We start from the raw sequence: 16,168 nt of genomic DNA, 5'->3' as shown, positions 1-16,168 counted from the left end.
GACGCGGTAACGCTCGTCCATCTTTGGTACCGCCAGGAGGTCGATGGCGCGTAAAATCGAGTCAGTGTGCCAAACGTGATTTTCCAACCGTACGGCTGCCGTCGAGGCTGAATTCTTCGCGCTCGGTCTTTTACTTTCACAAAAATTCACGCAGATCTTCGTGGGATGCGCAGCGTGCCTCTCGCGATGCATCTCGTGCCGGCCACTATGCGTACTACATGGTGGGGCAAATCGTGCCTTTTAGCGTTTTAAAGCTTAAAATCGCGATTAGATTTTACAGATTGCACGTCGAGACTTATACACGTACGAACGTAATACCGTGCCAATCAATATCGAATGCATCTTTAAATCACGATCGAGGATGCTGCGTAAACAATGAATATCAATTACAAACAAGTATTGACGTAATTTATTATTTAGGAATAAAAAAAAATACTGGCGGATGATTTAATCGTAGACAAATATTAAGTTAGTGGGAAAATTTTTGTCGCTTCTTGACATTGGAAATTAATTTTGAAAAATAAAAAAACTTTCTTACCAATTTAATATATATGTGAAATGTACGATTTTAACAATTATTCAATTATTTAATAAATTGTAAATAAATAGTTTTGCTTTTTCCGTTTTCAAATAAGATTGCTCATATTTACATTTTAGAAAAATATATTTGTTTACGATATTAAATATTTGATTTGACGAGCGATGGTATCTGCATTTGAATATTTTGATGATATCATCGCGCACGAAACGGGTGGGAGGGAGGGAGGGGAGATGAATCGAGAGACTCGTCGCGTGCGTAGTAGTCGACGAAGATGATACACGAATGACCGCGTTGCGTGCGGAGAGGATGCGTACGGTTAATGTATCACGGATAACGAGGGAAACGGGCGTAACAATGCCAGGGATTATTGAATATGCGGATGTCGAACCGATTTCGCACACGCACATCCGCGTAAATCCGAGAACATTCCGATCGCATCATTTCGATGAGGGAATTATACATCTGTCAAGCAGATCGATGACCCCTATTTCTCTTCGCGAGGAATAATCGTCGCAATCGGCCAGGAATTAAATAATGCTTTTAATCACGAAGGAGGCAACGTTAACACCGTCTCCGGAAATGTAAATTGCATTCGTGAAAATGTCTTTGGTTTTCCACGAGATGAGAAAGCGTTACCATTCCACGCGTCAGCCTGGATTCTTTCATGGGCTGACGTATCGATCAGCTGATCCGACTTCTATTCTACGACGCGATTCGAATTCGATAAATTTTTTCGATCGCGCATGGATTGAGCACGCCGAGGCCAGCTCTTATTCTTATCTTTCCATCGTGAAATGATAAAAACCTCGTTAAAAAGTGAGAATAAAAATATCGTTAATATTATTTTATTCCGTTGTGTATCCTGTGTTACGCGCGCGCTTCATTTTCGTTCGCGCAATACGATCTTATACGTGGTATGCCGAGCGTAACCTTCGTACGTATTACGAGATTTTTAATTCGTTCCACGTTCCTCGCGCTGACGTAACCGGTGATATATGCGTGTAATGGAGGCATATGTGCGTATATATACTGTACGCTCGTAACGGGGAACGCAGGTAATTCCGAATCTTGTCTCAATCACGCGCTCATCGTCGACTCGGATACCCATAGGAACTGGGTACGTGGAAAGCGACCAACATACGCATCGGGGTGAACCTAGGGAATGCAATAAGCATACCACATATCGTACACTCACCCAGTGAATGCCGTTCGATAAGTACCGCGCGAGAAAGAAAAATCCACCTACACAGGCTAACAAAATGCGCGGAGCGCAGTTATCGTATAAATAGTAACGAGGGAATTGTATTTACGATATACGGCCCGGAGAAGAGAGAGGCCCCGTGTGATGAATGACGAAGTGCTCGTTCCCTTCCGCGAGAAGGATTCCGCATGAAGTGAAATAATGGCATCGCCGCGGGTCGATGGAAGTGCACGGTCAACGAGAGAGGCAACCGGCCGATGCATTTGGGTCAGAGATGACGAGGAAGGTGAGGAGAGAGATGATATTCTAATGAGGCCGTGCGAGGGTTAAGGAAGAGAGATCCGCTGGTCATGTTCGGAAGACGAACGGATGCACGATGGATATCCGAGTCGAAATTGCTCTTCTACTTTCGATATTAATTTTCAATCCAATATCTACTTGAATACTTTGAGCACGATCAGATCACTCTCTTTTAATCCATAGTTTCGAGAAAGCGCTTTTTTTTAATCTCTAAATAGGAGAAATTGTTAGTTATAATATTATATCTATGTTATATAGATATAAATAGATATTTTTTTAGTTCAATGTATTTTTTTAATTATATATACAAATGAATTTACAAAGCCTATTTAATTAACCGTGTTTATATTTTTTTAGGGATTATTAAGGAGTTAGTTTTTATTTGGGGAATATACAAAGTAGGAAAACTTAATTCTTATATGAATATATCCTCTCTTCTAAAATCTATAAATTAAAAAAAAAAAATTGATTTTTATCGTCGTACAAATAATTCTCGCACCGCAAAAAGGCGACAGTCCCGATACAACGGAACATCCTCTCACCGGCCCCTTACATACGATAACGTCATGCTGGTTTATCGCACTTGTCGGTTTAAGAGACGAATAATTATGCGAAATATTGCAAGTTTTATACGCGCCAATCAACGCGACATGCCATTCATGTCGCGCACCTGCATCGACCGACTGTACTTTCTACCATTATGATCTGTCACTTTGCACGACTTCTCTCTTTCTCTTTCGCCAAGTTTAACCGCGCGTTATCGTCATTAAATAACTTTATCGGTATTGTAACGGTTACGTTACTCTGTGGCCACGAGATACGGAGAGGGCATTTTTATATGGCTATTTCAGTTGAACCAGCAGTTGATTAACAGAGGATCGGTGACATATATATATACAGGATGTTTCTAAACACGTGCGAAAAATGTGAGGGGATGATTCTTTGGAAGAAAATTTTCTTGAGAAGAAAATTTTCATACACCAATATTCTAAACGGCATAGTTTACAGGATGTTCGTGATTCAAAAAAACGAGATTTCAAAAAATATATTTTGACAAAAATAAAATAAAACAAAATTATAGAAATTATTGGAAATGACAAGCCTCTCCAGCCCCCATAAATCTGTTCTCTTTCTCATTGATCGGCGTATATGTATATATTCAAAAATACCAGGTGTATTTCGCATTATGAAATTTTCTTCGTGAGATTACCCAACGAATTTATACCTCCCGAATTTTTTCGCACATGTCTAGAAACATCCTGTATGGTAAGCATGCGAGAGAGGAGTACGACGATATCTTGAGGGTACTCTCGAGCATCGGAGCCTCTCCGTTCCAGGTCACAGAGATTCGCCGGCTGTACATATCTCTCTACGCGAGGATAGGCATCTCTACGGGGGTCTCTCTCGGTCATCCCGAATGCACCGCGTTGAGTGCGCGTTGCACCTTGTACCGTTACCGGGCGTATAATCGCTCGACCGTACCAACGACTGGCCGACGATCGGATTCGTGTCGACCGTGTGGCCTATCGTCGCTATTAAATCCAGCAGGTTCCGAGCGTATAGTCGTTGGCTCTCTATCCTTTTTTTTTTTTTTTTTTTTTTTTTTGATCGATAAAGTTCTCGCGTTGCTCGAATCGAAACGATCGCGATATCTTCGCGCCAGCGAAGGTTCTCACGGATAAATGTATCGCGCATAGGAGTTGTTGCTCGGACTAATCGATGCGAGATCGCTAAAGTGTTACACGGGAGAATCCGCGGTCCGTCGAGTTTTTAGCCGTTCGACCCCTCCGGGTCGAGAACGTGATCGCGGCGAGCCTTTGCACGAGACAGAATCGCGCGTGTTCCCCGTTAAACAACTTTGATTAATCGAGTCGTCCCATCGACAGAACCGGCATCGATGAGTCCTAAATGTGAGGAAAATTTTTATGCAATTTATTAGTTTTTCAACACAGATTTTAATAGAACGCGAAAATTATTTCAATTAAAACGGTGATGGCGGAAATGTAAATAAGAACGCAATTAATTCGTTCGAAATCTCTTATCGGACAATCACACACACGTACACACAAGCCAGCGTTAATAAACGTTCATTTCGATAATCTTGGTAATTCCGTAAATCAACGACCGCGCGAGCTAGATAGACAGGTATATTAGATTGGTTTAGAATCGCCTTTCTCTCTCTCTCTCTCTCTCTCTCACGCGCACGCAACACAGGAAGCAAACAACGTTCGCGAAGGAGAGACTCCCTCCCTTTCCCTTCTATTCCCCCGAGGCAATAATTATAATCCAATCAGACTCTCGTCAAAGAAGCACGCGCGGGCGATTTTCCTCGCCATTAGACAAACATTGGTTGGCGCGTCCATTAATCGTAACAACCCGACAAAACTCATTTGGCTATTTAATTAATAGTCGATCGATGAAGGGTAATCGCACTTGATCGATAAAAGTAGACCGATATGGATATATTTGGGAACTCGTCCTTTTTAAAAATGACACGGGGACCGGTTCCGTTCTGTTTGGCCGCAAGAGGTGAAACGGAAGGTGCGCGATATTGGAAAGTTCGTAGACCGTTGCTGGTGTACGACGCAGTGCGTTGACGCAGCCGTGTTTTCTTTTCGCAAACTCTCTCTCTCTCTCTCTCTCTCTCTCCCTCTTATCGATTTCAATAACGCGCGTCTAAACGCCGGAATTCCGGTTTCACGCGCAGGTGTCGCAGTGAGGCTTGAACTGTACACTGAAAAAAAAAAAAAAAAAAAAAAAAAAAAAAAAAAAAAAACCGTCTCAATTTTCAAATAAATTCTTTCGAGCTTTCAGAAAAACGACTCTGATGATTAAGATAGATAAACTGAAATTTTTTTCGAGAAAGGCCAGGCGTATTTAAAGAAGGCGGAAGCGCGTCCCTTTTCTTTTAAATGTGCACCGTGTTTTTGTTTCCCTTTTCTTTCTTTTAATAATCTAGAAGGACAAAGAGTATCTTTACAAGAAATCTCTCTTGAGATTTATATTTTCTAAATTCATCTTTGATCTTCATACAATACGTGCACGGTTCCATTCTCCCATCAGCTGTCGCTGACAATCGAAAGTATATAACAGGCGAGTCGATTTTGATCAACGATTGGAACCCTTTTCAAAACTAGACCGCCTCCTCCTTTCACCGTGGATAGCATAAGAGCCATAATTCATTATCAACATCGCTATCGATACTATTCAATTAATTATAATCCAAATACCGAAGGTGACGTACAATTTTAATACTTTCTACAGTGAAAGGATTCGTGCGCCGCTTTAACGTCCGTCAACGTTCGAACGTTAAAAAACGATTCAACAATCTTTGCAGCCCCTTATTAGGGTAAAAACAGCCTTATCAGAACGGCTTTCACTGCAAGAACGGTACGGCTGGGATCTAGTTTAATGAAAAATGTCAAGCGACGATATTGGCATAAATGGAATTGGACTTGCGTGTTGAAATGCGGATTGAAATGAATCAGGAAGCACGTCGAGATGATTAACGTGGATAAAAGAGATAATAATCGATAACAGGAAAAATGTAGAGATCGTTTATCCGACAAGCGAGCTTGACTTTATTCTCGCTTCGGCTGTTTTCAATGACGGACGATCTCTTGATGCTACTCTGTAATTTACATTAGAATTGTGTATACGAGAACTCTTTTGGCGAAAAAAAAAAAAGGTTCTATCATCCATGTATTTGCGTGCAAAAGTCAACAAAAGATTGCAAATGCGACGCATAAGCAAGCGTGTATAATATTTTGATTGCGGACGATGCGCGACGAGAAAGTTCGATTTCCATTCTCGTGTCCCGGGATTCTTTCGCTCTTCGGAATTATTCTTATAACCGGCCTATATATTGAGATATCGACAGGAGACGCTTCGATCGAAACATCGAGTGCCATTACTACGGAATAATAACGCAAATATTGGATGATATTGCCTCATTTATAAGTACGTCTTCGTCAAATATTTAACGATAAAGTGACTTGTTTGTGGAAAGTGACTTATATATCAATATTCGATCGAAGGAAATCGTTACGATCGCGATGCTATTTTTACCCCAAAATTACCATTTAAGAAGATTCACCGTGTGACGATACAAAGTACGAAGAAGATTCGCACGATTTATATCAATGTTCGCGATAAGATAAAGTATGGAAATTCAACGGGACGAAACGTTAGCGAATCAAACGGTATTCCTTTTCAGACTTAACCCCGTATAATCGCCGGTCTAAATATAGAACATAGCGGGGGAGATACATTACAATAACGCAGTGTTTCCCCACGTTTTTCTTTCCCGATACTCCCTTCGCCCCTCGAGACTGTTATCGTCGGATTCTCGTCGGGTCAGAGACCACCGGCATTGAGGCGATCGATGCGCGATGTGTATGGGAAATAACAGGAAGGGTGTTTCATGGCAACCCATCCAACCGAGAGGGGTTTCGCCCTACGACACGATCAACCCTTGAATTACGAAGACCCCTACGTAGTTGGAAAATTTTCTTCTAAAAAATATGCCGGTTAAAATTTTTCTCTTAAATATTTAACACATTCGTGTGTTAATTTAACATACCGGCTCATTATGTTAATTAAACTCTCAAGTGTTAATTTATTAAAACAACTGAAGAAAAAAAAGTATAAAAATAACACAATGTATGCATATATTTAATTTTACACGATAGATACACGTTCTGTGTATCATTAGTGACAGAGAATCGATCTGTCAAAATAAAAAAATTTTAATTTTATTCTATAATAAGATCGAGAGAGTGACTACAGACCGTCAAATAAGCGTTTGGTTGATTAATCGGGGGTTAAGAATCTTGCGCTTTAAAGCCAAAATATATTTAATGATATTTATATTATTAACGCGTATAATTATTTATATTACGAAGATTCGCAAAATTTTCATTTTTCATCCAACATTCATGAGCTATCATTCAGAGCTGTCGGAGCATTGCGCGTGAACCGCGCCTTAGTCTCGGGATACGCCGATCTATTTTTTTCGAATTTGCATCTCGTTCTTAATTCCGCAACACCTTTCCGGAGCGCGCTACAATTATCGATTAATCGTCTGTCACTACCGCGAGCGCTCAAGTCGGTCGCGCATTATTATAGACGCGGCCCACATACGGTGCATTTTTACGTCGAGCACGACGGACAGCCTGCATGCGCGAGTGCCCCGAGCGTGGATCGTAAATATGCGCAACCGTCGTTTCTTTACCGGCGATATTAGGCACGCCAGTCTCCTCTCCTTAGGAAGGAGCAACCAGAACGCGACCGGCAATGGCGCGAGTCGTTTGCATAAATCATCTCGCGCTTTATTTATTTTGCTCGCTCTCTATTATATACGCGCTCTATTATAACGACCGATTTTTGATAGCTTAATAGCGTTACCGAACGGCCTCGAGCGAGATATCAGGCTCGAGGGCGCGGTTTATCTAATTATTAATTAATTAATTCGTTTCGAACTGGCGCGATCGATTTTTTTTATTTTATTTTTTTTTTATTTATTTATCTTTTTTCTTGGTACTCCTTTGCGAGCCGTCAATCTCTTATATAATGCTAAAATTAGGCGTTTGAGCTTTTCAACGCCAGCGTCGGATTTGCTCGAGAGTAGGGTTGCACGAGACCCAAGACAAGACAATATTCGCAAAAATATTGTATCGGTCTTGAAAATTTTAATCTTGTCTTGGTCTTGAGAGGATTTTTGTATCAAAGATCTTGTCTTGCCTTGATTTTTATTTAACACCAAATTATTTGTCAGCTTGATAAAAAACAGAAAATAGTAAGTAAGTATATCTGATTTCTTCGATTTTCGTTTGTTCTTTACCGCGTATGCTCACGTCTCGATTGTGCAGACGCAGTCTAAAAACGAGAACCAAGTTCTTCCGCTAAACATGCAAACATTTCCGAAAGCGATAATGAAAGTTCGAAAGTAAGTGCAGTTAAACAATGCGCATAGAAAACTTATTTTAAGTATGAAACAAGAAACAATGAAAAAAATCGGCGTATGCTTATTATGTCGAAAAGAAAATTTGACTAAAGAAATAAAAATGAAAGATAGTAACGCTACTGGATTAAAAAAAACATTTGGAGAAAGATCATAATAAAGTATATGAAGATTTATTTGGATCGAAAGCAATGAGAAATAAAATATTGTCAGAAAAACAAAAAAACGATAGATATATTTTTAAACGTAAATATTGAAATTAAACTTTATAGATTAAGTAATATAAAGTAATTAATTTGCGCTATTTTTATGTCACATCAAAGTGTGTAATGATAATGATGCGCAGGCTCTTTAAGTTTAAATTTTTTAAACTTTTTAAATTTATAAATGTTTTTATTTATCAACAATAAATAAAACTTTTTGTCTTTCTCGCCTATTTCCCATATTAATTAAAATCTCCGTTCTAGAGATCGGGAACAATTAGATAACTTTTTTTAAAAACCAAGATTTCTCGATAAGATCAAGAATCTTGATAATTTGTTTTCGTATTGTCTTGATAATTAATTTAAAAAATTCAAGACTAGATCAAGACAAGACCAAAACTAATCTCGGTATCTCGTGCAACCCTACGCGAGAGACCGCTCTCTGCGCAAACTCCGCGATCTAAAATATACTTCTGCCGATCAATATCCGTAAAACTACGAGGCCGATGTTTCACGTTTCCAACACGAAAGAAACGATGGAATCGCTCAGTGCAAAATTTCGCGCAATCGCTGAAAATGTATATGAATTCTTATCCCAAATCCCCTCTCCCCTCCTCTTCGCGCGCGCGTGGAAGGCACTTTGTCACGAACGCCGTCTGTTTGTACACTTTGCAGCTGATTTGCATTGGCATTTAAATAAAAAAAAAATAATAATAAAAAAGCGATATCCATCGCGGACTTTGAGCGCTCGCGTCAATTATACGCGTTGTTCCTTTAACGCGTGCGCTCCTCGTGTTTTGAAAAATTAATTAAATTTTCTCCGACGTCTCCTCGTCGCAGCCTCCTGAATCGATCCGTCCCGCCGGGCGTCTCGAGAACGACCTCGAAAACGACTCTCGTAATTTTAACGCCCGTTGCACCTGCGCGTCGGTCGCGAGTGGCAGCCGCGGCCTTGACATCAACATCGGACTCGCGAACAATCGACGTCTACCATTCTATATATGTTTCTGTTTCTCTTTCTCTCAGCGCAGATAGAAATTTTTATCAATATCGGCGATATCGATCCCCTCCGCGAGTCCGATATACATGTATATGCGCGCAAATCAGTGAGATTTACCCTGGAGCATATTGTGGTCGGCGTCCTCGTCCGCGTGGAAGCGAACGCCGCCGATGGAGGAGGACAGGAGGCTCATTCTCTCGTCGGATTCTGGACCGAGCCGAGCGGCAACGACGAGGACGGGGTCCGCGATGCTAAGCGACGAGGGGCCGCCTGGCCCGTGCGCTCGCGGACGCTATTGGCGGACGTCCGCTTGGACGAGCCAATCACGGCGTGGGAAGCCTCACGGGCCTCGGTGAGCTCGCGAAAAGCCGCCGGCCATGGGCCCGCGACTCCGGAACGTCACTTTCTCCCGACGGTGACGGCAGGCAAAGCTTACTAATCCCCGACGAGCCACCTGCGTGCGCGTTTCTCCGTCTCTCGCTTCCCAGGATTGTTTCCCGTTGCTCTCGCGGACCAGGCGGGACCGCGCGAGGATTCGCCAGGATTTATTCCGCGTCGATCTTTCCTCGGAGCCGCTTTCGCGCGCGACGATGGCGTCCTGGGAAAGCGCACAATTCGCACGCGATCGTCTCCGGCGTTGTCACTCGGGCTGACTGACGGACACCGCTGACTCGGCACTGCCCCGCGTCCAGGCGAGCGTCCCGCGACGGCGCATGACACGCGACGACGAGGAGCGATCAATAACAGCCGCCGCCGCCGCCACCGCCACCGCAGCGTCTGCGCTATCGCGTCATCGACGTGTAAGGTGAAGAAGCAGGTCCCCGACATTGGACCCCCGACGCAAGACATTTAGAGTTTTCGAGTGAAGCAGGTTTCATAGCTCTGACCGATTAAACCCAATTTGTCATCAACATAAATGGATTTTGAGAATCTGATTAATATAAAAATAATACATTAATAATATATAAATACTATAAAATATATCCCATTCGACGCTACTTTGGCTTTAAAGCACAAGATTCTTCTTTGCTCTTATTAATTAATCAAACGTTTATACCAAGCATTTCATTGATTGATGTAATAATCCAAGACATAATTATAACGTCATAATTCATTCTCAGAGCAATCGAATTTACTTCATTCGAAAATACCAACTGATAACTTGTGGGAGCGATTAGCTTCGCGTCGACATGTCTATGTAAATAGATTCGCCTGGGGAAGATTTCTCGAATGACCGTGCAAAGTCCGAGGAAGTAGGCTATTTATTGATACGTATGTATACGGGTTTTCTTCTGACGATAAGAACCACGTGGAGAAAATTGCGGCGTTTGATGCGATAAAGAACCGTCTATTCATTTATATCGTTTTTCACGATCTGAAAACGAAGCAAATTTGATGACAAATTCGATTTAATATTGCTCCCAAAACGAACAAATCTCGCTTCGCTCAAAAACGCTATCGGAATGATGATAAAGTGAGCGAAGTATTATAAAAATGTATAGGAATGGACGTTACATCGACTTGTTATTATACGTCGCTTCGTCATGGCATAATTAACACGCGTAATGTAATTCTCAAACTTACGTAAGTCCAAATTCGGAGAAAGCTCGTTTTATCATTGTTCACGATATTTCGCACGATACGCGCGTCTCGTGTATGATTTAAGTTGATTCACATCTCATCGTTCTATTCCACCTGTATTTTCCGTAATATCTACTATAATGTAAAATAACCAGAACCCAGAGCACATTGAGAGAGTAGAGATGTGAAAAAATCGTTTTCTTTTTTTTTTTTTTTTTGATAGAAAAAAAATGTTAAAAAACGTGTTCCTTTTCATTTAAAAATATTTGATTTTCGATATTTTTTTAAATATAATATTTCTCTTTATACATATATTTTTTTGTTAATATAAAAAACGGATACTAAGATTTTCATGTTTCTCATTTCCTTTCTCGAAAGCAATTTTTATGAATTAATGATACACTTTTTCGGCATATTATACCAGAGGCGATATGATTTAAATAATTTTCAGTTATATTCGTTGCAGCTCTCGAGTGCTCATCTCCGCTTTTTTTTTCTTTTTTTTTTAATTTTATTTACATTTAATTTAAATTTAATTTAAATTTAATTTAAATTTATATTGCTATTATTGAAATTTTTTTTTTCCTTTCTTAATGTTTTGTTCGTTAAAAATCTTATTAGTTATTTCTATATACAAATATATATATTGTATATGTATACGCGCACATATACAGGGTGACCCATTTTAACTTAGGCAGCCAAATAACTCGAAAAATAAGCACACTACGAAAAAATGTTTAGAATCAAAATTTTGTCATTTCGAGGGGGACGTACAATGACGTTAAAATGAGCCCCCCCTCACCGCCCAGGGGAAGGGGTGGGGGGGCTCATTTTAACGTCATTGTACGTCCCCCTCGAAATGACAAAATTTTGATTCTAAACATTTTTTCGTAGTGTGCTTATTTTTCGAGTTATTTGGCTGCCTAAGTTAAAATGGGTCACCCTGTATAAATAAAAGGGAAGGGGAGGGGGAAGAGAAACATTTCTAACAATGACACCAAATTCCAATGCTCGGCAATGAGACGGAATCGGCAGAGTTTCTGTCACGACGTATCCTCTGGCCAGCCGTGTTCATCGATTCATCCGATTCATTACGCGCCGACATCGTCTCGCACTTTGCGCGTGCATTCATGCGCGCGTGCATACGCGAGCGTATCCGTTTCCGACCGAGTATAATACTCGAGGGAATAATTCATTTGTCCCGTTACGCTAAACGGGATTAAATCGTCTCGTTATACACCAGCGGATGTTTCGTTCGCGCCTAATTCCGGAGGAACATGGAGCGGGGGGAGGAGGGAATCTCTCCTTTTCCTTTTCTCTCCGTCATATATACGGGGATCGGAGAGAGCCGATCGATTTTCCAAAGAGACATTTGTCAAAACATTCATCTATCTTCGGCATTTTTTTTTTTTTTTTTTTTCCCCGAGAGTTTGCGCGCGCCGACAGCTAAGTAGACGAAACTGGATTTTCTCGCGTGATTTCCGCGCGCGCGAAAATAAAAATCCACTTTCCAACTTCTATATAAGAAACATAATATATATCGTCGCGACAGGTATAATTTTGCGCGTTAACGGTACGCGCGGTTTGTACTTCCCTGCTTGGCGAGATAACCCGCGCGATAACACGCGCGGGCTATCCGATGATTAATTGCGCGGTCTATAAATAATTGGCGATTGTCATCGCGCGTTCGCGCGAACAAACATGGGGAGGGGGGGGGGGTTGAAAAGAAGAAAAAGAAAAAATAGAACCCGTCGCGATCCTTTAACGCCAAACGACTCGACGGGAAACGGTAATTGATCGTCCATCTACGAAAACCCGTTTTCAATCTCCTCCAAATCACCTATCCTATCACCGATGTATCAAAGAGGTATACTCGTAGCGTACGTTTTTATATACGCTCGTCGTTGAAAAATTCGCGCGATATTTTCCATCGGGAAAAGACATTTTGACATTTCTCGCGACGAGGAGAAAGGCGAATTCTCCTTATTATGGTCGATCTTCTCCTCCGATAGGGTGATCCATAATTGGCACCCATCCGTCGCCGTTCATCGGCTCCAGAGAGTCGAAATCATTATCTTCCAGCCTAATTTCATCGCGATATCACGGGACGCGTTTTCCTCTCCCGATCGAACGGAACGGGACAGGTCTCCACGCAATCGTCGTCGATAAGAGTATCTCCCGAGCGTATTCCCGTAGCTTCATTTTCTGCAAGCTGGGCGGGAAGCTGAACCGTAACTGATATTTACTCGCTCGCCGGTTCCTCCATAAAGTGATTACACGTTTTCGCAGGGGCGTATATCATTTTGCGATATATATAATGAAAGAGAATTTTTCGATCTCCAAAAGTAATGAACGTCGTATCGATGACATATATTATAATCGGGCACAAAGATGGATGTTTCCTTCGAATCGGGCGTACTCTACTTTCGCGATTTTTCCGACGTTTCTCGCCCGAGATTCTCTTCTCTTTCGGAATCGTGACTACTCTTGGCGAAGATACGACGAAGAACGCGCGCTCTCTTCCTGTTATTAGTAGAAATTACTATTCCGGAGGGGACTAATATCCGCGAACGCGGATAGATCCGTAGATTCCTCATGCGCTCCGGGATTAGACAATCAGGATAGGAACGAAAGGGAATTCCACTTACGAGAAGCCCTTTTATTTGTCTCGGTAATTATACGCTTCCCCGTGGATATTAGAAACTCGATCGAACGGAAGAATTCGAACGTCTCGACGATGCAACGAGAGACGAAGAGATCGTCAATTCCGGATAAGAGGGTATGAAAAAATTGTATCTTCCAAATGTATATTTTATATAAGCCCTTTTAATAGATATCTTAACAAATATTTGATACTCTTTAGAGGATTTCTCTCTTAAGTTAAGAGAATCCTTTTGGCGCTTATTTTAGGAAATAATTATTAGAAAGATAATATAAAAAAAGATAAGTGACAATAATAATATAAAAATAAGTGAAATATTCTTAAGATGAGAATACAATTTTTTTATAGCGTAATCGATTGCCCATACTTCCATCTCGTTGGCGATATCGCGGTAAGTAAATTAATCTTAATTCATTCGCGTGGTGCACGCGGCGAGAATCGGCGGAAAAGTCGGCCTTCCGTTTCTGCGGTTAGAAAACGATCATCGCGATTTCATACCGCCACCGCCACCGCCAGCATCCGATCTGTTCGTCCATATCACGGAGCCATGCGAGCCTTTACGCGAGATATGCAGATAATATCTTGTCTCTCTTTCTCTCTTGCCTCTCGACGGCCTCTCGCGACTGACAAGATCACCGGGCAGGGATTTTTTTCCGGCAAAATGAATCTCCGGCAAGAGAATCGCGCTCTGGAAAGTTTCCAATTTGCCCGGAGAAAATCGGTATCTCCCGTTATCGCAATCGTGAGCGCGTGCGTCGCGATACTCTTCTTCTCGTGCATCTCTTATCGTTCGGTATGCGAGACTAATCGACATTGCGAGGCTGGTCTAACGACCCGTTGCGAACCGATACCGTAACGTTGTTTGTCGCGCCGTTACGCTCACAAGTTATTTCTTTATCCTAGCGCGAGAAGTCGTCTGTATCGATGCTTCATCCGGAGCATCCTCTAGATTCGATCATCCGTGCGCGAACAAAGAGAGAAGAAGCCTAGTCGAAGGTGTGGCGATTAATGGCGAGGAATTTCAATCTTTTTGTTCTAAAAATCGAGTGTTGATTTCACATTTGATCGCCGTTTGAATTTTTACGGTATACAATCGCGTCGTTTAATTCAAATAAATGATCCGCCTTGATATTTATCGACGCGGACGGGATCCAAATCCAAAGACGGCATCACCGTGAAATCACGCGAACCCGTGGATTCTAATTCTAACCGATCCGAGGCGATTCGCGAAAGGTCGAACCATCATAGTCGATGAGAAAGTAGGAAAACGTATCGACAACGATGAATCCGAGGAAACGAGGCGAAGCTCTCGTTAGCGAATGCCGATCAAGCTGTCATTCCATCTGTCAATTACGCGACTCGATACGTCGTAATATGCGAAAACTCGTGAACGAATGAGTTGTTTAAAGTGCGCGCGAATTTCAGGACAGCAATCGAATCGAAAGAGCGATATACAATATATTTCGCGTATATTAGAAAGATATTCTCTTTTCTCGTAATATTTTATAATCTTAAATAAGAAATAGATATATTTTTTTGAACGGAGTAAAGATATCTTTCAGGAAATGAAAAAAAAAAAAATGAAAACACGAGAAAGATGACCGCAAAACCAAGTACTCTGTAGAAATTCCACTTTCACGTACGATAATGTACGCGAGCGAAAATGAGAATTGTCGATGCGGGAAGATCTCGGGGCTTTAATAACAGGCGGCTTTACGTAATCGCGCGTAACCGGCATATGTAATTTTCGCGACGTGTCCAACGGCGCACGCGTGTAATGGCGTTACGTTGGCTTTATTACACGCAAGCGCGTGTAATAAACCAAACTTTGATATTGGATGCATAGCTCTCGCGATCGTTTTATAATCGCACAGACTCGCGGGGATTTTTTTCCTTCCCTTCGCGCGAAAGGAAAAATAATGGAAATCCCTGTCTAGCTTGACCTGTCGTATCGCACCGCTGCGTTTACAGCGGTGAACAACCCAACGAATCCTTCTGTTATTAAGAGGGCATACTCGATTGAATCTTCGAAAAATAAGTACATTTTCTAGATTCTTTTGCAGCGCAACGATTTGATAAAAACTTTTTTTTACGATATTAATACAATTAGTATTAAGTGCTTAAATAAAAGTTTTCAACTTAAAAAAAAATTTTTTTTTTAATTATGCGAATATTTATAGATTTATGTTTTCACGCACGGTGTGCATTTGCGTTTTTTTTTCAACACGCCGCCATTTTCTTATTTTAAAAAATTTTGAAAAACGCTTAGGTAGCAGATAGCTATTTTAATATGTTTAATAAAAAAAAAAAAAAAAGCTTGTATTTTTAATATCGGATATGATGTACGAATGTTTTCATGCACACCGTGCGGCCATCTAAAGTTTGGAGGAGTTCTGCAAATATTCGCACAACTTTAAAAAAAAAATTTCTTTTTAAGCTGAAAATGTTTAGTTAAGTAGTTAATAATATTGTATTAATATTGTAAAAAAAAATCAAAAGTTTCTATCAAGTCATCGCTCTGCGAAAAATCTAGTACTCATTTTTTCAAACGAGCATGTTCCCTTAATCGGGAAGAAAGTAACGAGTCGAGGGATCTCCCGCGGGCATTAACGGTCGGATCCGTCTAATAAATTCCTGTAAACCCGCTTCTATTTTTCTCTGTTTACGATGGAGACTATTATACAACTCTCGTGATTCTAAACATACCGGGACGAGAGG

General features: G+C 41.2%; 1 protein-coding gene across 2 annotated transcripts in view; it reads right to left on the bottom strand.

Annotated features, from left to right (window-relative positions):
- Positions 1–16,168, bottom strand: part of Centrocortin (cerebellar degeneration-related protein 2) — a 30,072-nt gene that overhangs the window by 12,920 nt on the left and 984 nt on the right. The window contains exon 1 of one of the 2 annotated variants that reach the window (XM_070305834.1): positions 9,325–9,890. The exons of the other annotated variant lie outside the window; for it this stretch is intronic. Within the exon in view, the coding sequence (XP_070161935.1) occupies positions 9,325–9,400 (76 nt within the window). The 5' untranslated portion in view covers positions 9,401–9,890. Of the gene's footprint in view, positions 1–9,324; positions 9,891–16,168 lie in introns of those variants that run through there. 2 annotated transcript variants of the gene reach the window in all.

This window comes from Polyergus mexicanus, unplaced genomic scaffold (assembly GCF_030449975.1).
Source record: "Polyergus mexicanus isolate NDT 795.1 unplaced genomic scaffold, iyPolMexi1.0 SCAF_13, whole genome shotgun sequence".
NCBI classification, from domain to species: Eukaryota; Metazoa; Arthropoda; class Insecta; order Hymenoptera; family Formicidae; genus Polyergus; species Polyergus mexicanus.
This window is presented reverse-complemented; position numbering and strand designations above follow the sequence as displayed.